Below are 25,114 nucleotides of genomic sequence, written 5' to 3' on the forward strand. Positions count from 1 at the left end.
CTTCTATTCCCCATCCTTTTTTTTTTCTTTCTATAGATGCAAGCACTTTTTATGCCCCTCATAAAGATACTTCAAGAATATTTTCTTATTGTTTTAGTCAGATACCTATTTCGTTTTCTTTACTGTATAGCTGCAGGTTTTTATAATTCCTCTCTTGGAATGTCTTTTCCAACAGATAAGATTTGGCAACATACTTAAAGTCATAACCAGCTTTCTGATATTGCAAGAGTTTTTAAACTTACAGCCAGCTATTTGGAAATAGTAGTTAGCTTTTGATCTGCTTATTAATAGGTAAGGTTTCATAGTCTCATGGAATTAGTGAGGTATTAAGGGTCTTTTGATAAAGAGGGTTTTGATTAATTCTCTCATCATTGAAGGACTTAAGAGTTTATTTTGTGTACTTAATGTTAATTATAACCTTTATCAAAGAGATTGAAATAAGTCTCACAAACAGCAGTACAAATGCGATTCATTTTTGAAGAATTTAAGGGGTTTAACCCATTCTGTTCTCCCCTTTCCTGTCCCTTTTAAAAATTCATCATCAGGGAAAGCAATTATCTTATAAAACCAGACTCATGGAAATGGTGCTGAATTTCTTTCAACTTAGGACTCAGTGAAAAACCTGTAAACTCACATCACTGAGCACTTCTAGTCCTTACGAAATTTATCCACATTCATTTTTTTTTTCCAGTCTGTCACTCAGACTAGACTGCAGTAGTATCATCATAGCTCACTGCAACCTCAAACTCCTGGGCTCAAGCAATCCCCCTGCCTAAGCCTCCCAAGTAGTTGAGACTATAGGAGTATACCACCACACCTGGCTAATTTTTCTACTTTTTGTAGAGACAGATTCTTACTGTGTTGCTCAAGCTGGTCTCAAACTCCTGGGCTCAAGTAATCTTCCCCCCTCAGCCTCCCAAAGTGCTAGGATTACAGACATGAGCTACCACCACCTATTTTAAAAGTCTCATAGGAAATTGTTCATTAAAAAATAACCATGAGTAGAATTACGTAATTCATTACATACTTACCCTAGGAGTAATGGGACAGTTGATAAACTTGCTGGCCATATGCTAGCTAGCAACTGTATAGGTATGATGACCTAAATACTGTTTTATATTCTTGTCTACCTTGATTCCATGCTGCCATTTGGGAGTCTGGATCTCAACCAGAATTGGCAAGGGAAAGATGATACCAAGCTTTAAACTCAGGTAGAAACCTTTGAAATTCACTCTAGTATATTGATGGTTAAGGTCTTGTGTTGTTAAAATGGCTTTCAAGGATGGTTCTGATTTTGTATATACCTGTAGCAGATCCTCTGAGACACTTACTTATGAAGTACGGTCACAACTGTAGGCCTTTGCTTTTTCTAGATTACATCTCTGCAGCTATCCATGTGTTTATTCAAGTCACCTACCAAGTTTAATGCCTTTTTCTTCTTCATCTTCCCATTTTAATCAGTCATGATTACTTTATATTTCAATAACTATTGAATTTATACTCTTTGTCATGAACCTAGGACATAGCAGACTGCTTGGAACAAAGTAGATATCAGTAAGATTTAAATATCTCTGCTGTCACTACCCAGATTTAATTCATTATTTTTTGCATCAGTTGTTACAACTAAGTATTTTCATATCCTTAGGGTTTCATATTTCTGTATTCCATCTTTGGCGCTGTTACCAGAGAGATATTTCCAGAATGCTAATCATATAATTTGTTTTCTTGCTAAAAATCTTTTATTGGCTCCTGTTCAAGCTTTTTTTTAAAAAAAAAAAAAAAATTTGTTCATAACAGTAGAACTTTTTTGCCTAAAAAAATCTTAAAACAGAACTTGACTACATAAAATATACAAATGTCGAACTCTTCTAGTTGAATCAGTAATGGGGGATATTTCTCTGGCATATTTTTTTTCTTTTTATTTCTTCCCCCACCTGGGTTAAACCATGTGAAGTCTCCTTAGAAGCAGTGTGGGAACAACACTGATGTAAGCCTGAAACCCATGTTGCTTGGCATGGAAAATAGAGTCCTTTATGATTTGTCACCATGATCTGGTGACAGTCGGCTTCCCAAGGCATATCATTTCTTTCCAAACTACCTGATGCCTTATACTACATCTATGCCTACTGTATGTGACCCTATAACCTTGAACATGTTGCTGCCTCTGTCTGAAATGTCCTTCTCTGTGCCTTATTCACTTGGCAAAAACTTACTCTTAAAAACATAGCTCAAGTGCTGCCTACTCTGTGAAGCCTTTCCAAAGCAGTCTTCTTTATTAACAGAATTGATCACCCTCTCCCTTGTGCCTCCATTGTATCCTGTTATCATGTTTATTGTATCTGACACAGTACTTGGTACGTAATAAGATCATGATGTACTACAGTGATTTATGTGCTTGCCTCTAATAATAAAATGTAAGGTCACTATGTCTTATTTGTCTAAGTCTCCCAAGAGCCTAATGAGTGACTGGCAGATAGTAGATACTCAGCTTTTGCTATGAAGGTTGTATATCTAATGGTGTCAGAACTTCTGGTATTTCAATAAAATCTAGATATCTAGACTTAAACGTAAGGTCGACCCATTTTAAATGCTAGCAACAAATTCGGGTTTTCAAAAACACTGTGCAGGCCAAACAAAACATGTCTGTGAGCAGAATATAGCTCACAGGCTGCCAGTTTACAGCCTCTTTCATTTTTTAAATGTTTATGTGGAAAAACTGGTTATACAAGATTGATTTTCTTTACACACATACTACAGAAATAACCAAGCCAAACAAACTCTATGTAAATTGAGAATGGTCAAAAAAAAAAAGACAATTTAAGCTATTATGAATATATCTTGATTCTTCTTCCGTTGTAGGTTTTATTAAAAAAAATAATAATGTTGGGCCAGGCATGTTGGCTCAAGCCTATAATCCCAGCACTTTGGGAGCTGAGGCAGGGAGGATCACTTAAGGCCAGGAGTTCTAAACCAGCCTGGGCATTGTGAGACCCCGTCTCTACAAAAAAATTTAAAAATTAGCTGGACGTGGTAGAATGCACCTGTAATCTTACCTTCTAAGGAGGCTGAGGCAGGAGGATTGCTCAAGCCCAGGAATTTGTATTTTCAGTGAGCTGTGATAGCACCACTGCACTCGAGCCTGGGTGACAGAGCAAGACCCTGTCTCTAAAAAAAAAAAATAATAGTAAAAATGAAAATTAAAAAATAATGTTTATGCCTTGAATATATAATAAGCCTCACAAATTGACATTGAAAACTCCTTGAGTTTAAAAATTGCCATATACTCCTACAATGCCTAATAAATGCTCAGTAAATATGGTTAAATTGAAATTCATCAGTATGATAATGGAATGATAATTGATCCTAAAATACCTGGGTGAAAATTGTATAAGTTTGATTGCAGTGTTAGCTCTGCTTTGGTATAACCTTGAGCAGTTTACTTAATCTCTCTGGGCTTTACATTCTCTGCTATAAAATGAGGAGTTTGGATTAAATTGTGTGATATTCTTTGTAATATGAGGGCTGCCTATGGCTTTATTCATTTTTTTTTTTTTTTACTTAGCTTAAAATTGCTCCTAATATATTCATTAGATGGCAAATGCAATGGGATGGTTTTCAAAAAGCCATAATTCAAGTACCTTATATATTCTTATTCCCTTAAATTTTATTAACAGGTCCATGCTTCATTTTATTATTTTATTTTATTTATTTTATTTTATTTTAATTTTTTGAGATGCTGTCTTACTATGTTACCCAGCTGGTCTTGAACTCCTGGCACAAATGATCCTCCCACCTCAGCCTCCTGAGTATCTGGGATTATAGGTGTACGCAACCATGCCTGGCTAAGTCCATTTTTTTTAAATTAAGATATGTATATATGTACATATATATGTATGTATATATCTGATTTAAACAGCTGTATTGGACTATAACTGGACTTATATGCAATAAACCACAGATATTTAAGGTGTACAACTGATGAAATTTCAACATGTATGTACTCAGGAAATCATCACCATAATTAGGAAAATGAACATATCCACCACCCTTAAGTTTCTTCATGCTCCTTTGTAATCTTCCCCTCTTGACTCATCCTGGGGCAACTGCTGGTTTACTTGAGCTCACTTAGACTAGTTTGCATATTCTAGAATTTTATATAAATGAATCATATGGTATACATTTCTTTTCTGACTTCCTTCAGCATGATTGTTTTGCAATTAATCTATTTTGTTGTATGCATACCTTTTTACTTCTAAGGAGTAGTCCATTGTGGATATGCCACTATTTGTTTATTCATAATGAATATTTGAGTTGTTTCTGTTTGTTGACTGTTACAAATAAAGCTATTATGAACATTTTTGTGAGAGTAGACTTTTTATCTCTTGTGAGAAAATTCCTACAAGTAGAATGGTTAGATTATATGCTCGGTACATCTATCACGTTTTATGAAACTTCCAAACAGCTTTCCAAAGTGGTTCCAAATTGTGCATTTTACATTCTCATTCATGGCCAAGTAAATGAGAGTTCCAGTTGCTCCATATCTTCACCAGTACTCAGTATGGTTAGCCCTTTTGATTTTAGCTTTTTTGGTGGTTAAGTAGAGGTATCTTATTGTGGTTTTTAATTTGTGATTTACTAATGACTAATGATGCCAGACATCTTTTCATGTGCTTATTTGTCATCTGTGTCTTCTTTGGTTTAAGAGTCTGTTTAAATCTTTTGCCTATGTTATTAAGAGGTGTCTTATTTTCAAAATGTAAGAGTTCTCTTTATATTGTAGATACAAGTCCTTTTTCTTTTTCTTTTTTCTTTGTTTATTTATTTGTTTTTTTTTTTTTTTTTGAGACAAAGTCTCGTTCTGTTGCCTGGGCTAGAGTGAGTGCCGTGGTGTCAGCCTAGCCCACAGCAACCTCAAACTCCTGGGCTCAAGCGATCCTACTGCCTCAGCCTCCCAGGTGGGACTACAGGCATGTACCACCATGCCCGGCTAATTTTTTTTTTTTCTATCTATATTTTTAGTTGGCCGGATAATTTCTTTCTATTTTTAGTAGAAATGGGGTCTCGCTCTTGGTCAGGCTGGTCTCGAACTCCTGACCTCGAGTGATCCACCTGCCTCAGCCTCGCAGAGTGCTAGGATTACAGGCGTGAGCCACTGTGCCCAGCCTACAAGTCCTTTTTCAAATAGATGTTTTGTAAATATTTTCTCTCAGTTTGTGGATTGCTCTTTAGTAACAATGTCTTTTTTTTTTTTTTTTTTAACAAATGAAACATTTTCCCAAAAAGTCACTACAATGTCTTTTGAAGGGCAAAGTTTTTAATTTTGATGAAGACTGATTTATTGATTTTTTTTTTTTTTTGTCTTTTATGGTTTGTGCATTTTTGGTTGTGTTAAAGAAATCTTTGCAAAACTCAAGGTCGCCAAGATTTTCTCATTTTCTTAATAGAAGTTTTATAGTTCTAGTTCTTAGATTTAGGTCTGTGATCCATTAAGAGTTAATTTTTGTTTATGGTGTGAGATAAAGGTCAAGGTTCTTTTTTTTTTCTTTTGCATATGGCTATAGCATTATTCCAATACCATGTATTCAAATTATCATTTTCTTTTTCTTTCTTTTTTTTTGAGATGGAGACTCGCTTTGTTACCTGGGCTAGTGTACCATGGCATCAGCCTAGCTCACAACAACCTTAAACTCATGGGCTCAAGTGATTCTCCTGCCTCAGCCTCCCAAGTAGCTGGGACTACAGGTGCTCACCACCACACCCAGCTAATTTTTCTATTTTTTGTAGAGACAGGGTCTTGCTCTTGCTCTTGCTCAGGCTGGTCTCGAACTCCTGACCTCAAGTGATCTTCCTGCCTCGGTTCCCAGAGTGTTAGGATTACAGGTGTGAGCCACCATGCCCAGCCTCAAATAATCATTTTTGCAGTGAATTGAATTCTATCAAGTCTATTTCTGGACTCTGCACTTTATTCCATTGATCATTTGCTTATTTAACCACCATCAGACTTTCTTGAGTATTACAGCTTTTTAATAAGTCTTTTTTTTGTCAAAAACCTTCATTTGGGTGCCCATGGGAAGGAACAGGAGACACTGGGTAAGCAGTTTTAGGATTGGCTAGTATGAGTAATTTCAGCAAGCTTTGAACACAGAAACCATTCCTAGCTGCTTGGGATAATTAGGGCAAGTAGATAGCGATCCAGAGTGTGAGACTCCAATAAAGAAGGTGGTTGGGGTGTGGGCTCTAGAGTGGTTGGTTTGTGTTCAAAAAGTACACTCACAGATGAGTTGCTTACCATCTCTAGGAATTGACTAACCCTAAGAGGGGCAGTCCCTCCAGGGTCAGCAAGGACCCAGATGTCAAAGCATCAGAATAGAGAAAATAAAAAACACAGTTAATACATGGCTCCAGAGACTTTTGCTTCAGGTAAGCAAACCTCATCTGTGACTGTATATACCTGTCTCTCCAGATTTCAGGGTGGTGGTTTTCCCTGTGATCACAGTTCCCTGATGGGTCCAAAAAACCGATTATTTTCAGTTTGTTCCACTTTTTCTTGTTATAAGGAAGGGAGTGATGACTTCTAAGCTTGTTACATGTCAGAACCAAAGCCAGAAGTCTCCAATCCATTTTTAATTGTTCTGCTAATTTTAGTTCCATGCCAAACCTAAAATATTTGCAGTAGCTTCCAGATTTTAAGGAATTACTCTGAGAAAATTTCTTCTAATGAAGATTTTGCTTAGCCTAGGAGTGGGAGGACAGGCAGTTTATTTATACAGTACCCTTTGCTTTTATTTTGCTTTAAAATTTAAGATGAAACAATATAAAAATGTTGTCTTGTGGTTACTTTTTTTAAGGAAAATGCCAGGAAATTATTTTCCTTTATAAATTAGTTATTCAAACATTATTTAGAGAAGCTGAAGAATAAATGACACAAAACTCTAGTAATTTAATTCTGATGTTATATGTTGCCTAAAGCACTGGACTAGGCATTTGAAGACTCAGGTTTGAGTACTGATTATTAATTACCAGCTGGATATCTTTGAAAGTAGTTCACACCCAAATTTCTCAGTATGTGAATTTGGATAATAATACTTACCTATCTCATTTTCAGTGTATGACAGGGCATGTAGAAATTGAAATTTATATTACAAAACACTACAGAAATGTAGAAAAGTAATTTTCTTATTAATAACTCCCATGCACATCCTCCCAAGAATAGGCAATTAAAAGGGACCAAGAGGGCCTCTAATACTGGCTGTTAGAAATCACAGCCTCAGACCACACACCTGTTAACAGTGAGTAAACTGAATGGCCAAATAGAACACAGACAGAAGAGAGACATAGGTTTTGTATTCTTGGCTCCCTTACCCTTTACTGGGCAACAGAACCTAAATGACACTATGATGAGAAAAGTAAGTGCCGTGTATGGAAGGAAGTGAAGGATGACAAATAAGGCTCATCAAAATCAGCAACCAAGCGCACAATTTCTCAGAAAAGTTAACTAAGTAGGGATTCTAAATTGCCTCCATGGCAGAGTATGCCATTGCTGGTGGCTGGTAAAGTCAAGTGGGGATCCCAGCACATATTACCACATCTGTTGGCCAGACCAATAGAAGACATATGTTCCTGGCTTGACAATATATCTTTTTCTTTAGCAGTAAATCCAACACAAACAACAAACTACAGACAGAAAATGCTCACAGACTGTGCTTTGGGTAATAACACTAGGCAGAGAACTTTATTGCCCAATAAACATTTGTCCCAGGTATGTCATAAAGCATAGATATGAAGGCAACAATTCCCCCTAAATTGTTTGTTTTCCACAATTGTGTTCCTATTTTTTAACATTGAAAGTGATGAAGTTTTATATTATCCACTGTTTGTTTGTATCTCTGGTCATAACAAACACTTGCTAAAGTCTGAATGATTTCACTTCCCCAGGATATTTAATGTTAGGAAAGACTGATGAAGGTACCTAGCATTTCTTGAGCACCTACTATGTAACTAGCTTTGTGGGAGCTGATGCATGTTAGAGGGAAGTAGATGGCAAGATAAGCTAACTTGGATTTGGATCTTTGGTCGCACAAGCTGTATGACTTTAGGCCATGTGTCTCTCTCTTAGTACCTCTTTTTTATTTTCTCTTTTGTAAATTGGGGATAATAATAAATCTGCCTTAAAGGATTTTGGAGACTTGGTATGTATAAAATCCTTGTGCAGAAATGTCAACTATTATTTATTTGCAATATATTAACTCAGACCATCATTAAAAGAGCTCTGTCAATTAGGTATGTATCACCTAGATTTTATAAAAATCAAAAGTGAAACTGAGAAAAGTTAAGAAATGTGCTCAAGTAAGAAATATGGCAGGATTTGAGTAGGGTTTTTCTGGCATCCCTATCTGGGCTCTTTTGATTTTACTATGGAATTGTAGAATAACATTAATATAAAACATGTACATATTATATGTTACATGCTATACGACACATGTTAATATAATACAAATGTTATATGTATATTTAATCCAGCACTTTTTATCTCAAAACATTAGCTTCACTTGTGTCTTCCTTAAAGCCCAAGGTTTTGACGTTTAAGTGAACTGGTAATTTCTCTCTCAGTTATGTTTCTTTCTTTGTAAGAAGAATTCACACTACTCTGACACTGTGAGAAAGGGTAAGAAGTTCAACCACCACCAATTTGGTTTATGTGTCAGACCTTATAGGGATCATTGTATTGTATGAACCAAAACATAAATCTTTGAAACAAATTGCAAAGAGATGGTAAATTAATAAGGGTACTCGCCTACATGGCAAGTATTATTTGGTTGAGTTTTTGAGAAATTGATATATCTATAAAATTTTATCATTAATATTAAATTTATGATTCTTTTATATTATTTCTTGCATGGCAAAATTGTAACCAGTTTTGAATAGCAATCAATTTTCAAATATAAGAAAAATACAGATTAGGTAAATTAATTTCACTAAAGAAACAACCTGCATACTGAATTTTATAAAATAGAAAAAAAATGGAAAGTATTTAAAAATATACTGTATCTGGGTCTTTGGGCTTTCTTAATTGGTTAAAAAAAAAACACTGTTACTTATTTTTAAAGACAATTTCAAAAAATTGAAAAAAATTTTCACTTTTGAAATTGACTGCAAATTGAGTATAAGCATATCAATTTAATTTCAATAATGTGCTTGAATAAAAAAATGTAAATGAATAGCACATGGAACACTGCCATATTTTGATTATGTAAATTAAAAATTTTGATGTAGAGTTATTAAGCAATTTTGTCAGATGCTGATGTTTAACAGAGTAATGCTAATTTTCTTTACCTTGTTTTGACTAATTAATGCTACCTTTATGGAATTTTTTAAAGACTCTTTCTTAAACTTTAATAAAGCTAGTTAGTCCCCAGAAGAGAGTAATACCATATGAGTTGCTGGAAGGTAAGTAACATGACTAGTTATTTAAGAACAGGAAGCCATTTCTCATACATGGACACTAAAGATAATGGAAAACCAACTTTTGAGGATGGAGTGGGAAGGCAAGTTCATGTGTGAAAAAGATTTTTTTTTTTTTTTGAGACAGAGTCTCACTCTGTTGCCAGGGCTAGAGTGCAGTGGTACAGTCATAGCTTGCTGCATCCTTGAACTCCTGGGCTCAAGTGACACCCCCCACCCCCGTCTCAGCCTCCCAAATAGCTGTGACTACAGGGGCGTGCCAGCACACCCGACAAATTTTATTTTATTTTATTTTTTTAGAGATGGGAGTCTCAACTATGTTGCTCAGGCTGGTCTTGAACTCCTGGGCTCAAGCATTTCTCCCACCTCAGCTTCCCCAGTTGTTGGGATTACAGGCATGAGCCACCACGCGTGGCTCTGAAATAAAATTTAAAAAAGCTTTTAGGATATTGCCATCTAGGGAGTAAATATTTATTTAACTTAATCCTGTATGGCTATATTTACAGATCATATTGAAGTTTCCACTGATACATTTAAAAAATTAAAATGTTCCAAGTGCCTTCTGAGTAATAAAAGAGAATTATGAACAGTTTTGTGTTCATTAACTTTTATTCTAGTTCCTTGAAAATTTATAGTCCATATGCCTTTCGGTTAAAAGATAGTCACTTAACCAGAATTCTCCTTCTCATATCTAAATACTACATGTTCATCTTCAAGGAGTTAGTTATAAAAACTTATTTTGGGGTATAAATTCTGAACTGGGTTTTAAAGGGTAGAAGAGATGTGGTAAGGTGAACAGCGTCAATAGAAACCATAGGGACTTGAACCTAAGTTACCTCAGGTTCTTCATTTTTAAAATGGAGGCAATAATTATACTTACTTTATGGAGTTATTAGGATGGATTGATACAAGGACTATAAAGCTCTTCATTGTAGGGCTTGACAGCTTTGAGAGTCTGATAAATGGTAGCTATGGTTTATAGTGCAAAAGAGTTTGGAAATACACATAAGGGAATGACAAACTCCACCTAGGGAATTAGGTAACATTTTCTGGAAGAGTTCTGTTGGGGCTGGGCCTTAGAAGGAGGAATTTGCTTGGTCGGGAAAGGTCTGAGCATTCCAGGAACTTTGGGGAGGCAGAGATTTAAAGAGTGATATTTTCAGAAGCTGTTGTGTTGTTCAATTTGGTAGGGCTATTCCAAAGGATGAGACTTGACATACATGTGTAAAACAAGTGGATTTCCTTCCTCATACAGTCTTTTACCAGCTTCCTATAGCTTTTGGGATAAAGTGCTAAATTCTTAATGTGGAATACAGCACTCCTGTCATAATTCCAAACTAAAAATAAAATCCTAAGCGCACCCCTGCCCCTGACTGAATGGACCCCCTCTTGGCTAAGGGGACCTGAGAAAAACAGTAAAGCTATGATGGAAAGGAAGGTCTGACACACCTCCTCATAACCCCTTTTTTTTTTGAGTTTAAACACACTGGCATTAATGTTAAAGTAGAGATTATAAGACTGACAAAACAGACTCTTTGTGGCAGTAAGATATTATATTACAAACAGGACCTAAGGCTATGCAAGGCAAAGGTTAAGTCAGGCCTTACAAACCCTAAAATCTCATTAAATTTGTTTTTTAGCCAGGCGCGGTGGCTCACGCCTGTAATCCTAGCACTCTGGGAGGCCGAGGCGGGTGGATTGCTCGAGGTCAGGAGTTCAAGACCAGCCTCAGCAAGAGCGAGACCCCGTCTCTACTAAAAATAGAAAGAAATTATCTGGTCAACTAAAATATATATATAGAAAAAATTAGCCGGGCATGGTGGCACATGCCTGTAGTCCCAGCTACTGGGAAGGCTGAGGCAGTAGGATTGCTTAAGCCCAGGAGTTTGAGGTTGCTGTGAGCTAGGCTGATGCCACGGCACTCACTCTAGCCCGGGCAACACAGTGAGACTCTGTCTCAAAAAAAAAAAAAAAAAAATTTGTTTTTTAAATTAACTTGATATAATGTGGCTTGCTTTCCAACCTGACTGGTATAGCATCACATGACAGATAGCAGATCCCTTTATCTTAACTTAAGCATTCCTTTCTGCTAACTCCAGGTCTTTAGACAAAGCTTTATTTCTTTAACCAATTACAGATCAAGGAATCTCTGAACCCACCTATAAGCCTCTGCTTTGAGATGTCCTGCCTTTTCTAGCCAAACCAATGTATACTATGTATTGATTTCTGATTTTACCTGCATTTCCTTTCTCCCTAAAATGTATAAAACCAGACTTTAATCCAGCCACCTATGGTGCACTTTCTCAGGACTTCTTAAGATAATGCTTCTTGGGCCATGGCCACTCATATGGGCTCAGAATAAACCTGTTTAAATTACTTTATAGAATTTGTGGATTTTTTTCCTATTAACATAATGATTGTTGATTTCAGTTTTCATGAACTTGGTCCTTTTTACTATTCCAGCCTCTCAATTCCTGGACTTCCCCTCTTTCACTTATCTTGTCAGCCATTTGTTTCCCTAGCCAGACTCCAGATCTTGCTATTACCAGTAATTGTACCCCCTTTATAATTTCAGTTTTAAGCTTCACGCTCTGACTAGCACATCCTAGCTTTCTAGTTCACTGACCTACCACTCTATTCCTTATCTGCCTCTTATTTTCTGTATCCAGTACAGATTGCATAGTCTATCGTTATAACCATTCCCCTGTATAATTCTTCAACTCCCTTGACTATTCTCTTTATTCATTGTACTTGACTCATAAATTACTGATGGAGTACAACTCTTTGCCTCTTCTGCACCTGTAACTTCACAGGTACAGAATAGACCAGGTTGATTTGCTGGGGGAAAACACATAATTGATTTTACTTCATATTCATTGTAATTACCTTGAAATGAGTCTGTAGTGCTCCCCTGTAATCCTAATTGTTCTTGCCCATTTTTCTTCTACTCCCCTGTATGACAGTTTTGCCTGTTCTTCTCTCTTCTCAAACACTCTCTTTTCTTGATTGCCTTTGTTAGTTTCTTTTACATTTCTTTGATCTCTTAGTAGTCCCTGACCACAGTCTTTGGGCCCTTTTATTTTTCTGTCTACTCTTAATCTTTTGGTGATCTCATCTATCTGACGACTGTAAATACCATCTCTAACATTGGTGATGACCATGTTTATATCTGCATCCAGGGCGTTAATACTACCTAGTTGGCATCTCCTCTTGAATATACAATAGACATCTCTTAAACTGTTCAAAGCCTAAATTCTGACCCTTAATTTAAAACTTATTTCTCTGTCTTCACTCTAAAAATGACAATTCTATCCTTCCAGTTACTCAGACAAAAAACCTTGGTGTCATCCTTAACTTCAGTCTGTACAATCAAATCCTCTTGGCTTAATCTTCATAATGCGGGCCATTCCCTTCCCACCTCCTCCTACTCTTGCATTTTGGTCCAAGGCAACATCATCTCTCATCTGGATTATTGCGATAGCCTCCTCTTTGTGCTTTCTGCTTCTGTCCATGTCCTCATTTCATATAATCTCTATAGAGTGAACCTTTAAACATGAGAGTCCCCTGTTCTACTCAAAATCATCACTAGTCACTTTCATTCTTACCCAGGGTGAAAGCCAGAATCTTTAGAGTGACCTAAAAGGTCCCACATGATCTAGCTCCTGTTATGGCTCTAACCTCATCTCCTGTTATTCTTGCCTTTGCTCATTTGCTCCAGTGACATTGGCCTTCTTGCTATTCCTCAGACATGCCAAGCCATGCTAACATCTCAGGTTTTTGCCCTTGCTCTTCCTCTGCCTAGAGCAAGCTTTCTTCACATATTTTCATAGGTAGTACCTCCTTTACTTCCTTCAGATCTTTGCCTAAATGTCATTTTTTTCAGTGAGACTTTTCCTGTCCACCCTTATCAGAAATTGTAACCTCCTCCACTTAGATTTCCTGTCTTGTTATTTTGCTTTTTCCCCTGTAGTTATCAGAATGACTTACTATATATTTATTTTTTAAAAAATTCTTTTCCCTCCTCCATTAAGCTCCATGAAGGTAGAGATTTTTATCTATTTTGTTCATTTCCAAATCCCCACTCCATGTTAAATTGTAGGTATCAACTAATTCATGGAACAAATGAATACATAAAATACTCAAAGCCTTGTGTAGTCTGCCTCCCTCTCCCTTGTCCTTCCAGGTTTATCCTCTACTCTCTTGGCCTTCTTGGTACTTACTAGATACTGGTCTTTTTTCCAGTTCTATTTTTATACTATGCTTCTTCCTGCCTCAGAACCTTTATATGTTTTATTCCCTCTGGATGGAATACTCTTTCTTTCCCTACCCCTCTCTCTTCCTACCCTAGTTCACTTGTACTCATCCTTCAGATATCAGCTCAAAAGTCCCTGTTTCAAAGAAGCTCTGGATTAGGACCCCTCCTGTATTCTCTCCTAGTCATGCCATTTGATCTTCTGTCTCACGAACTAAACTGAAAACTCCACAAGGGCATGAGCATTGAGTGTACTGCTTGCCAGTGTGTGTTTCTGAATAATGAACCCTTATACATACTTATTGAATGCTCCCTTCCAGCTCTAATATTTTATGTCAAGGAAGTGGCAAGGTTTTTTTTAAGGTTATCTATGGTTAGGAATGGAAGCCTACTGGAAAACTTCATGGTATTGAATCAAGTATGATTAGTAAGAATAATACAGCTTCACTGGTAAAATATGGGTTAAAAAGGAACTTTGTATTTCCTAATTGACTTTCTGTGAGGAGATATGAATCCATATAGAATCTGGCACAAGAAATTCTGGTTTGAAGTCACTGGAGAAATGTGTGTATTGATTGGTATTCTTGTTGACATGTAAGGCATGTAAATATCTAGTACATTTAGTTGCTTTGATATTTAATTTCCAAAAAAAGTAGAAGACTGACTTACTCTTTTGTTAGGCAATAGTTAATTTTGTCAGTAGTTTTACTTTTGAAAAAGTACTTGGGTAAAGTTTGCACTTTTTCATTTTTTAGGATTGTTTTGAGGATTAAAGAAAGTAATATATATGAAAGTGCTTTAAAGTACATGTTCAATTTATTATTATTGTGATGTTAGGCAAGTATGTTCAAGATTCTTGTTATGTTTACTCATTCAAAAATGGGGATAAAATTAGTACTGACCCTAATGGGTTATCTTGGGAATTAGATAAGATATAATGCATGCATTCAAAGAGCTTGGTATACTGTAAACCCTGGAAAATATTCACTATTTTATTAACTATTATCATTTCCAATCTTGTTAAGTTTAAGGGCTTTGATTTTTAAGTCATTATAGAGAATCTGAGTTCTTTCATTAGAATTCAGGGTCTAGTCTCCTTTGTGACTTGTCATATTCTAATTAAATATTTTATGTTTGTTATTTTAGCTCCTTTAAAAAGGATAAATGGTATTTGTACAGCTAATTAGGGTTATAAATAATTGATGTTTTAAAGAAGCTCACAAAGAAAACACCAAAATCTGCTGCTAAATAGAATTGAATAATCTCCTTCCTAAGAGACCTTTTAAAACAAGATGTATATACCATTGTGTATTCCTGGAATGATTTGGGTCAGTTTCTTCTTTCTGTTTTTTTGGGTTTTTTGTTTTTTTGAGAAAGGGTCTTGCTCTGTCACCCAGGCGGGAGTGCAGTGGCGTGATCATAGGTCACTCCAACCTCAAACTCCTGGGCTCAAGTGATAATCTTCCCTCAGCCTCCTGAGTAGCTGGGACTACAGGTGGGTGCCTCCACGCCTGGCTGAGTTTTCTATTTTTAGTAGAGATGGGGTCTCACTCTTGTTCAGGCTGGTCTTCAACTCCTGACCTCAAGCATTCCTCCTGCCTTGGCCTCCCAGAATGCTAGGATTACAGGTGTGAGCCACGGCACCTGGCTGATTTAGGTCAGTTTCTAATTCTGGGAATCATTGCATGATTCTGACAGAAGTATTGATATCCTTTGATCATCATTCTTTGGATGATGAATGACGTCTGCTGTTGCTGTTGCTGCTGCCACTGCAACCACGGCTGTTGCTTCTGAAGGGTGATCTCATTCCTTTATCTTCTTTGCAAGTTGGCTAGTGGCATAGATCTATTCCCTTCTCTGCTGTAATATGTAGTAAAGAGAACAAACTGTAATAGAGGGTGCCTCAAAGTCATCCCTACTGCTTTGCTTAGTACCTGGAAAATAGTGGATGCTCACTAAATGCTCATTGTGTTTGAAAGGCAGTAAGAACCAAGGATAGATCGATCATATATGGGAAAATGATATTCAAATGTGTGCCAAAAAAACTGTAGCCATTGTAAAAGAGAACTCTAGGCAACAGAGATCAAAACACATTGAACACATTGAATAGGCTCTAAAATAGAGCCTCTTAGCAGTTTTGTGCTTCTTAGTGCTATTACACTTTTAATGTTCTCTATATTTGTAAGAATGGACTCTGGGTTACAGTAACTGACAAAAATAAATGTCAATGTATATATTCTCTTTCAGATTTACCAAAAATTTGTCTCCCGATAAGATCAATCTAAGTACCCTTAAAGGAGAAGGTGAACTGAAGAATTTGGAGTTGGATGAAGAGGTGCTCCAGAATATGTTGGATTTGCCAACGTGGCTTGCTATCAACAAAGTGTTCTGTAATAAAGCATCCATTAGGGTGAGATTTTTATCTGTGGTTTGATATCTGTGGAATGCCTTTTATGTTTTCATTCTACATTTCATGTCTATCTTTTTAAAAAATATTTTGTTTTACATATAATTCTATAAAGAAGCATTTTTATTAACATAGTTTGGAAAGAAAAATGGCTTTGCACAAATGATTGCATGACTTGTATGCATTATATAATTGAAGTCATTTATTAATTACTACTATATAGGTCTTAATTTTTGTTTAAAATTTAATTGTATTAATGTTTTAAATGAAATTATTAATAGTTTGTTAATAAAATCATTGTTTCCATTTGGTACATATTTAAAGATAGATTTTTTTTCATAGGATTTATTGTCAGATGGGACAATTTAAGTTTGTAGCAAGTAAATACTTGATTTCAAATGAAGACATAAGAACCAATAAATTCCTTCTCTACATATAGTTTTATTTTCAATTTTATCCCTTTTTTAATTTGTTCTCATTTTGAGATTTTTAAAGTTTTCTATTTACTATTATTATTATTACTACTGACTATAACTTATTCTACTTATCTTTGTCTCTAATCATATGACAGTTTGTACCATTTCTTGCTCTTGGAGACCAGGCTTCGTTTGAGAGCCTGCTCAGTAGAAATACTGCATGCTAATTTGTTCCATAAATTAAAATTTGAGCTACTAAGAAAAGATTGTGGAAAAGGTTCCCATATCCTTTAATCATCACTTTAAATTTTTGTTCTGTCTCCATAAAGCCAAATATTTACAGGACTTGATATTTTTAGAGCAGGATATATTTGAACATTATTTATTTGATATTGCCTACGTTTTATATTAATGCTTTCACTTTTGTATTTTGTCTTGCATATTTATAAAACAATTAGGGAAGAAATATAGTATTAAACACAGATTGTTAAATGAACAGAATACTGATTATGCTTTGCTGGCGACTCTAAGTTTAAATTATGAAATGAAAATGTGTTTTAAGGACTGGGAAAAAAGATACTTCAAAGCACTTGGAAGTTCCCATTTAAAAATATGACTAAGAAAATACAGCTAGTAATATTTTCTTATATAAAATGGCTATATCTGATTTCAAAAGTATAAATGAGTTGCTCTGGTTATTATTATGCAATTTAAGAAAAAACTCATTTGATGTAATTTGATATGTCTGTCACTGTATTAAGAGAGCAAGCATGTTGATATTGCTTTTTTCTTAATGATTCATTTCAAAGAGATTTTCTTATTTGTAGATCCCATGGACAAAACTGAAAACACATCCTATCTGTTTGGTGAGTTCTGAAACCACCTCAGAAGTAAACATATTAATATATTCACATTATCTAGCTACTCTGTTAATATTAATCTTTTGTTTCATGGAAACATAATTTCCTGGGTTTTTCATTAATTAGACTTCATTTGCTTTTGATGGAACGTAGTTTTCTCAGCTGTTAAATGAGAAATTTAAACATCAAAATAGGATCTTTAAATTTTTTCAGATCTAGAATGTTATGTTCTAAGTTGGTATGGTATTACATCATTTAACTCTTTATTAACATACTATGGGATTCTTTTTCTTTCTTTCTTTTTTTTTTTTTTTTGAGGCAGTCTTACTCTGTTGCCCGGACTAGAGTGCTATGGCATCAACCTGGCTCCCAGCAACCTCAAACTCCTGGGCTTAAGCTATCTTACTGCCTCAGCCTCCCGAGTAGCTGGGACTATAGGCATGTGCCATCATGCCCAGCTAATTTTTCTATATATATTTAGTTGTCCAGCTAATTTATTTCTATTTTTTTAAATAGAGACAGGGTCTCACTCTTGCTCAGGCTGGTCTCGAACTCCTGAGCTCAAACGATCCACCTGCCTCGGCCTCCCAGAGTGCTAGGATTATAGATGTGAGCCAGCACGCTCAGCCGGGATTCTTTTTTTAATAACATTTGATCCTCAGTTCTGTGCATTTCTGTGTTTTTACTGATCTAGTAAATTAAGTAATGTGTTCTTCAATATAGTTTGCATTTTAAGGAAGGTTGAAGAAAATTGATCACTTGGTCATTTATTGATTCACTCCATAAATATTTATTGAGTCCTGTCTTATGCCCTGAGAGAACTTTTAATAGAGGAGACTAACAATGAACAAGTGAACAAATGAGATAGTTTCAGGTAATAAATGCTGTGTATGAAATAGGAAATAATGGCTGGTGTTATGTTAGTGATGACTGTGAAGGACAGTAGATCTTTCTTCAAGGAAAAAAGTATTACCCTAAAAAAGAACTTTTTCCATTATGAGAGTGTTTATTTTTTTCACATTTCCTGCTTATATCTTATTTTCTGTAGTTTTATGTCTTATGTCTCAGATCTTAGATGGGGATAAGATTTTTAAGGGTGATTAGCCAAGTGCAGTGGCTCATGCCTGTAGTCCCAGCCACTTCGGAGGCTGAGGCAGGAGGATCGCTTGAGCCCAGGAGTTTGAGGTTGTAGCGAGCTATGATATTGCCACTGCATTCTAGACAGGGCGACAGAGTGAGATCTGTCTCAAAAAAAAAAAAAAAAATTAAGGGTGGTTCAAGCCTATTTACTAATATATAATCTTACTTATTAAATAATAATGTACGTCTGGAATTTCCATAAAATCTGATAATCTCACCAGTTAACAGCTACTTCTTAATGTTTTATGCCCATACTGCTATAATATACACAGCTTTCCCACCAAATAATAAATGAGTTCTTTGTTTTCTTTTTTAGCATTTGTCTTTTTAGGTGTTTAGAATAACACTTAAAAGAACTCTTCTCACTTGCTGTTTACTTTGCTCCTAAAGAAATGAAATAGAAAATAGTATTATAATACATGCAAAATATACATAAAAATATAATATCTAATTGTTTGCGTTTTTAACATTTTTATTAGTCCCTGGATAAAGTAATAATGGAAATGAGTACATGTGAAGAACCACGAGCCCCTAATGGCCCATCACCTATTGCAACTGCTTCAGGACAAAGGTAAGCTGTTTCCATTAATTTGTATGACTGTTGGTGGGAGTTCTTTTCTATAATCAACTCTGTTATCTGTAGTAATGAGAAGTAAAGAAAATAAAATCCTCAGCGTTTCGTAGTTCTCCCTATAAAGGTCCTTTACCTCCTTAGTTAAATATATTCCTAGGTATTTTATTTTATTTGTTGCTATTTTGAAGGGTATTGAGTCCTTAATTTGGTTCTCCGTTTGACTGTTATTGGCATATATGAATGCCTCTGATTTGTGTGTATTGATTTTGTATCCTGAGACTTTACTGAATTCATTGATCAATTCCAGGAGTCTCTTGGTTGAATCCTTGGAGTTTTCTAGATATAACATCATATCATCAGCAAAGAGTGAGAGTTTGATCTCTTCTTTTTCCCTATTTGAACTCCCTTGATTCTGCTGTCTTGCCTGATAACTCTCGCAAGGACTTCCAATACTATGTTGAAAAGTAATGGGGACAGTGGGCAGCCTTGTCTGGTTCTAGTTCGAAGTGGGAATGCTTTCAATTTTTCCCCATTCAGTGTGATGTTGGCTATGGGAATCGCAGAGCATGTAAATAGGTGGAAAACCATACCATGCTCATGGATCAGAAGAATCAACATTGTTAAAATGTCTATACTGCCCAAAGTTATCTATAGATTCAATGCAATCCCTATTAAATTACCAACATCATTTTTCACAGATATAGAAAGAATAATTTTACACTTTGCATGGAACCAGAGAAGACCCCATTTAGCAAAAGCAATTTTAAGCAACAAAAACAAAATGGGAGGTATTAATTTGCCAGACTTCAAACTATACTACAAAGCTGTGATTATTAAAACTGCTTGGTATTGGCACAAGTGCAGGAACACAGACCAGTGAAACAGAACAGAAAATCCAAATATAAAACCATCCTCATATAGCCATCTAATCTTTGACAAAGCAGACAAAAACATACTCTGGAGAAAAGATTCCTTATTTAACAAATGGTGCTGGGAAAACTAGATAGCCACATGTAGAAGACTAAAACAGGACCCACAGCTTTCACCTCTCACAAAAATCAAATCACGGTGGATAACAGACTTAAACCTTAGGTGGGAAACTATTAGAATTCTAGAAGAAAATATAGGAAAGACTCTTACAGACATTGGCCTAGGCAAAGAATTTATGAAGAAGACCCCTAAGGCAATCACAGCAACAACAAAAATAAATAAATGGGACCTGATCAAATTAAAAAGCTTCTGCACAGCCAAAGAAACAGTCATGAGAGTAAACAGACAACCTATAGAATGGAAAAAAATTTTCACATACTACACATCAGATAAAGGACTGATAACAAGAATATATTTAGAACTCAAAAAATCGAACAACCCTATCAAAAAGTGGGCAAACGACATGAATAGAAATTTTTCAAAAGAAGATATAAAAATGGCTAACAAACATATGAAACAATGCTCAACATCCCTAATCATCAGGGAAATGCAAATCAAAACTACAATGAAATATCACTTAAGTCCAGTGAGAATGACCTTTATCAAAAAGTCCCATAACAACACATGTTGGCATTGATGCGGAGAGTCAGGAACACTCATACAGTGCTGGTGGGACTGCAAACTAGTGCAACCCCTGTGGAAAGCATTATGGAGATACCTTAAACAAATTCAAGTAGACCTACCATTCTATCCAGCAATCCCATTATTGGGTATCTACCCAGAAGAACAAAAGTCACTCTATAAAAAAGACACCTGCACCCGAATGTTTATAGCAGCACAATTCACAATTGCAAAGATGTGGAAACAACCCAAATGCCCATCAATTCACGAATGCATTATTAAATTGTGGTATATGTATACCATGGAGTATTACTCAGCTATAAGAAATAACGGTGATACAACATCTCTTTGGTTCTCCTGGAGAGAGTTGGAACCCATTATATTAAGTGAAGTATCCCAAGAATGGAAAAACAAGCATCACATGTACTCACCAGAAAATTGGTTTCCCTGATCATCATCACCTAAATGCACATTGGGGAATGATACCAACTGGATATCAGACTGAAGCGGGGGGGGGGGGATGGGTGTATGCCTACATGATGAGTGCATTGCACACCGTCTGGGGAATGGTCATGCTTGAAGGTGCTGACTCGGGGAGGTAGGGGGTGGGGGGAGGAGATGGAGGTATGATTACTTGGTGAGTGCCAGGCGTACTGTCTGGGGAATGGACACGCTTGAAGCTCTGACTCGGGGGGATGGGTGGGACATGGGTAATATATATAACCTGAGCTTTTGTACCCCCATAATAAGCTGAAATAAAAAAAATAAAATAAAATCCTTAACAGCTTCTATTTCAGTCCCCTCTCCCATCAAACATTTTATAGTTTTCATTATATATATATATATATATATATTGCAAAAATATCAGATAAGACTTTTAGCTTGTATGTTCACTTTGCTATCCTTGCTATTAAATAGTAATGATAAATCACAAGCAGAGCAGCAGCTGAAAATGGAAGCAGAAGAACAGGCATTCTCTATGTGAAGATTAGTCAGACTCAGAAGAGACAGTAAGTCATCTCTTGGTATGTGTAGGGGGTTGGTTTTCAGAACCCCCCCATGGATACCAAAATTCATGGAAGCTCAAGTCCCTTTAATAAAATGATACAGTGTTTGCATATAACCTATGCACATCCTCCCGTATACTTTAAATCAGCTCTGTATTACTTATAATACCTAATACAAAGCCTACACATCACTTTATTTCACATCATTCAACGTAGCACTTGAGGCACTGCTAAATCAAGTTTTGCGTTTTGAAACTTTGTGGGTTCCCCCCCCTGAATATTTTCAGTCAGAGTTTGGTTAAATCACTGATGCAGAACCCATAGATACAGAAGGCCAACTGTATTTGTAAATGGGAATTTCACCTAGAAAGTGGACAACATAATCTAAAAAATGTAGACTTTGTTCATTGATTCAGGCTTCACCATTCAAGTGGTAGATCCTTAAATATGGATTGTAACATTTTGTAGTTTATATAGAATTAGAGATGGGGTTGGATATTCCAAAGGGTATTCCCACACAATTATTCTAGGACTATTTCTATCTTGAATGACCACTATTTATCTTTAGTATCAAAGCAGCTCCTCTCTAAGATGCTGATGAGTTCTTCGTCTTTAATTCTCAATTTTCTAAACTCAGAGTAGTTGACCATTTTGTTTTATAACAAAATTACCTTAGGGAAGCGAAGGAGTATGTAAATTATTACATATACACCATTTCACATAAGGACCACAGCAGCCTTTTGAGGCAGGTATTATTTACATTTTACAAATGAGGAAACTGAGGCTCAGAGACTTTCAGGAGTTTATTAATAATGATATACAGTCAGGTACTGCATAACAATGCTTCAGTGAATGATGGAATGCACATTATGATAGTGGTCCCATAAGTTTATAATACCATTTTTATTTTACCTTTTCTATGTTTAGATATGTATAGATACACACTTAACATTGTGTTACAGTGGTCTACAGTGTTCAGTATGGTACCATGCTGTATAGGTTTGTAGCCTAAGAGCAACAGGTTATACCATATAGTGTAGGTATGTATTAGGCTGTTCCATCTAGGTTTATGTAAGTACACTCTATGATATTCCCACCATGACAAAATCACCTAATGACACATTTTCAGAACATATCTCTGTAGTTAAGCAATGCATGACTGTATTGCTATTAATGATAATATGTATATAGGGCCAGCACAGTGGCTTACTCCTATAATCCCAACACTTTGGGAGGCCAAGGCAGGAGGAATGCTTGAGGCCAGGAGTTCAAGAGCAGCCTGAGCAACATAGTGAGTTGCTGTTTCTAAAAATAAAAAAATTAGCCAAGTATAGTGCTGCACACCTGCAGTCTGAGGCTGAAGGAGGAGGATTGCTTGAGCACAGGAATTTGGGATTGCAGTAAGGTATATAGGATCATACTACTGCACTCCAGCTTGGGCAACAAAGCAAGACCCTGTCTCAAAATAAATAAATGAATACTATATGTGTGTATATATAGAGAGATAGATAGTTATGTTTTATAAAGTGTTTATCATGGGTTAAGAAATGGTCTATTAGTTCATATATATTATTTCATGTAATCTACGTATAACCTACAAAGTATTACCTCATGTAAAAGCAGAGTCACCTCAGGCTTAGAAAGTTATTCCACTCTATTTCCATGTGTACCCATACCTGAGCTCCCACTTATATGTGAGAACATGTAGTATTTGACTTTCTGAGTTACTTCTCTTAGGATAATGGCCTCCAGTTCCATCCAAGTTGCTGCAGCTGGGCTCGGTGGCTCACGCCTGTAATCCTAGCACTCTGGGAGGCTGAGGCGGGTGGATCGCACGACGTCAGGAGTTTGAGGCCAGCCTGAGCGAGACCCTGTCTCTACTAAAAATAGAAATTAAAAAAAAAAATTATCTGGACAACTAAAAATATATATAGAAAAAATTAGCCGCGCACGGTGGCACATGCCTGTAGTCCCAGCTACTTGGGAGGCTGAGGCAAGAGGATTGCTTAAGCCCAGGAGTTTGAGGTTGCTGTGAGCTAGGCTGACGCCACGGCACTCACTCTAGCCTGGGCAACAAAGCGAGACTCTGTCTCAAAAAAAAAAAGAAAAAAAAAAAACCAAGTTGCTGCAAAACACATTATTTCATTCTTTTTTGTGGCTCAGTAGTGTATATGTACCCCATTTTCTTTATCCAGTCATCCATTGATGGACACACAGTTTGATTCCATGACTTTGCTATTGTGAATGCTGCTGCAATAAACATACTAGTGCAGGTGTCATTTTTATATAATGATTTGTTTTCCTTTGGGTAGATACTCAGCAGTGGGATTGCAGGAATGAATGTTAGATCACTTTTAGTTCATTGAGAAATCTCCATGCTGTTTTCCATAGAGGTTGTACTAATTTACCTTCCCACCAACAGTGTGTGTATAAGCATTCCCTTTCTCTGTATCCTTGCCAACATGGTTTTTTTTTTTTTTTGACTTTTTAATAATTAAGTCTGACAGGTATAAAATGGCATCTCATGGTTTTCATTGGCGTTTATCTCATGATTAGTGAGCATTTTTTCATGTGTTAGCCACTTGTATGTCTTCTTTTGCAAAATGTCTGTTCATGTCCTTTGCTCTTTTTTGATGGGATCATATATATATTTTTCCTGTTATCTGAGTTCCTTGTATAATAAATTCTGGGTATTAGTCCTTTGTCGATGTATAGTTTATAAATATTTTCCCCACTCTGTAGGTTGTCTGTTTGTTGATTATTTCTTTTGCTGTGCAGAAGCTTTTTTGGTTTATTTAAGTCCCATTTGTTTTTGGTTTTGTTGCATTGGCTTTTGAGGTCTTATTTGCCTAGGGCAATTTCTTCCCTAGGTTTTCTTCTGGGATTTTTATGTTTTCAGGTCTTACATTTAAGTCTTTAATCTATTTTGATTTAATTTTTGCATATGGTGAGAAATTTCATTCTAATTTCATTCTTTTGCATATGGCTATCTAATTTTCTCAGCACCATTTACTGAACAGAGAGTGTACTTTTCCCTGCTACAGCAATCAGATAAGAGAAAGGCATCCAAATTGGAAAATAAGAGTGCAAATTATCTGTTTGCTGATGATATGATCTTATACCTAGAAAACTCTAAGCTCCTCCAAAAGCCTCCTAGATTTGATAAATGACTTCAGTAAAGTTTCAGTATACAAAATCAACATGCAAAAATCAGTAGCATTTCTATACATTAATAACAGCCAAGCTGAGAACCAAATCAAGAACTCAATCCCATTTACAATAGCTACAAAAAAAATTATATACCTAGGAATACATTTAAACAAGGAGGTGAAATCTCTACAAGAACTACAAAACACTGATGAAGGAAATTGTAGATGATACAAACAAATGGAAACCATCCCATGCTCATGGATTGGAAGAATCAACATTGTTAATATGTCCATAC

At 36.0% G+C, this 25,114-nt stretch overlaps 1 protein-coding gene across 4 annotated transcripts in view; it reads left to right on the forward strand.

Moving 5' to 3' along the window:
- Nucleotides 1-25,114, forward strand: part of UHRF1BP1L (UHRF1 binding protein 1 like) — a 75,363-nt gene that overhangs the window by 12,300 nt on the left and 37,949 nt on the right. For 3 of the 4 annotated variants that reach the window (XM_045553156.1, XM_045553157.1, XM_045553158.1), the window contains 3 exons: nt 15,962-16,124; nt 17,365-17,403; nt 19,017-19,108. In XM_045553156.1, the coding sequence (XP_045409112.1) occupies nt 15,962-16,124; nt 17,365-17,403; nt 19,017-19,108 (294 nt within the window). Of the gene's footprint in view, nt 1-15,961; nt 16,125-17,364; nt 17,404-19,016; nt 19,109-25,114 lie in introns of those variants that run through there. The other variant, XM_045553159.1, reaches the window with a different exon arrangement.

This window comes from Lemur catta, chromosome 6 (genome assembly GCF_020740605.2).
Source record: "Lemur catta isolate mLemCat1 chromosome 6, mLemCat1.pri, whole genome shotgun sequence".
In the NCBI taxonomy this organism is placed as follows: Eukaryota; Metazoa; Chordata; class Mammalia; order Primates; family Lemuridae; genus Lemur; species Lemur catta.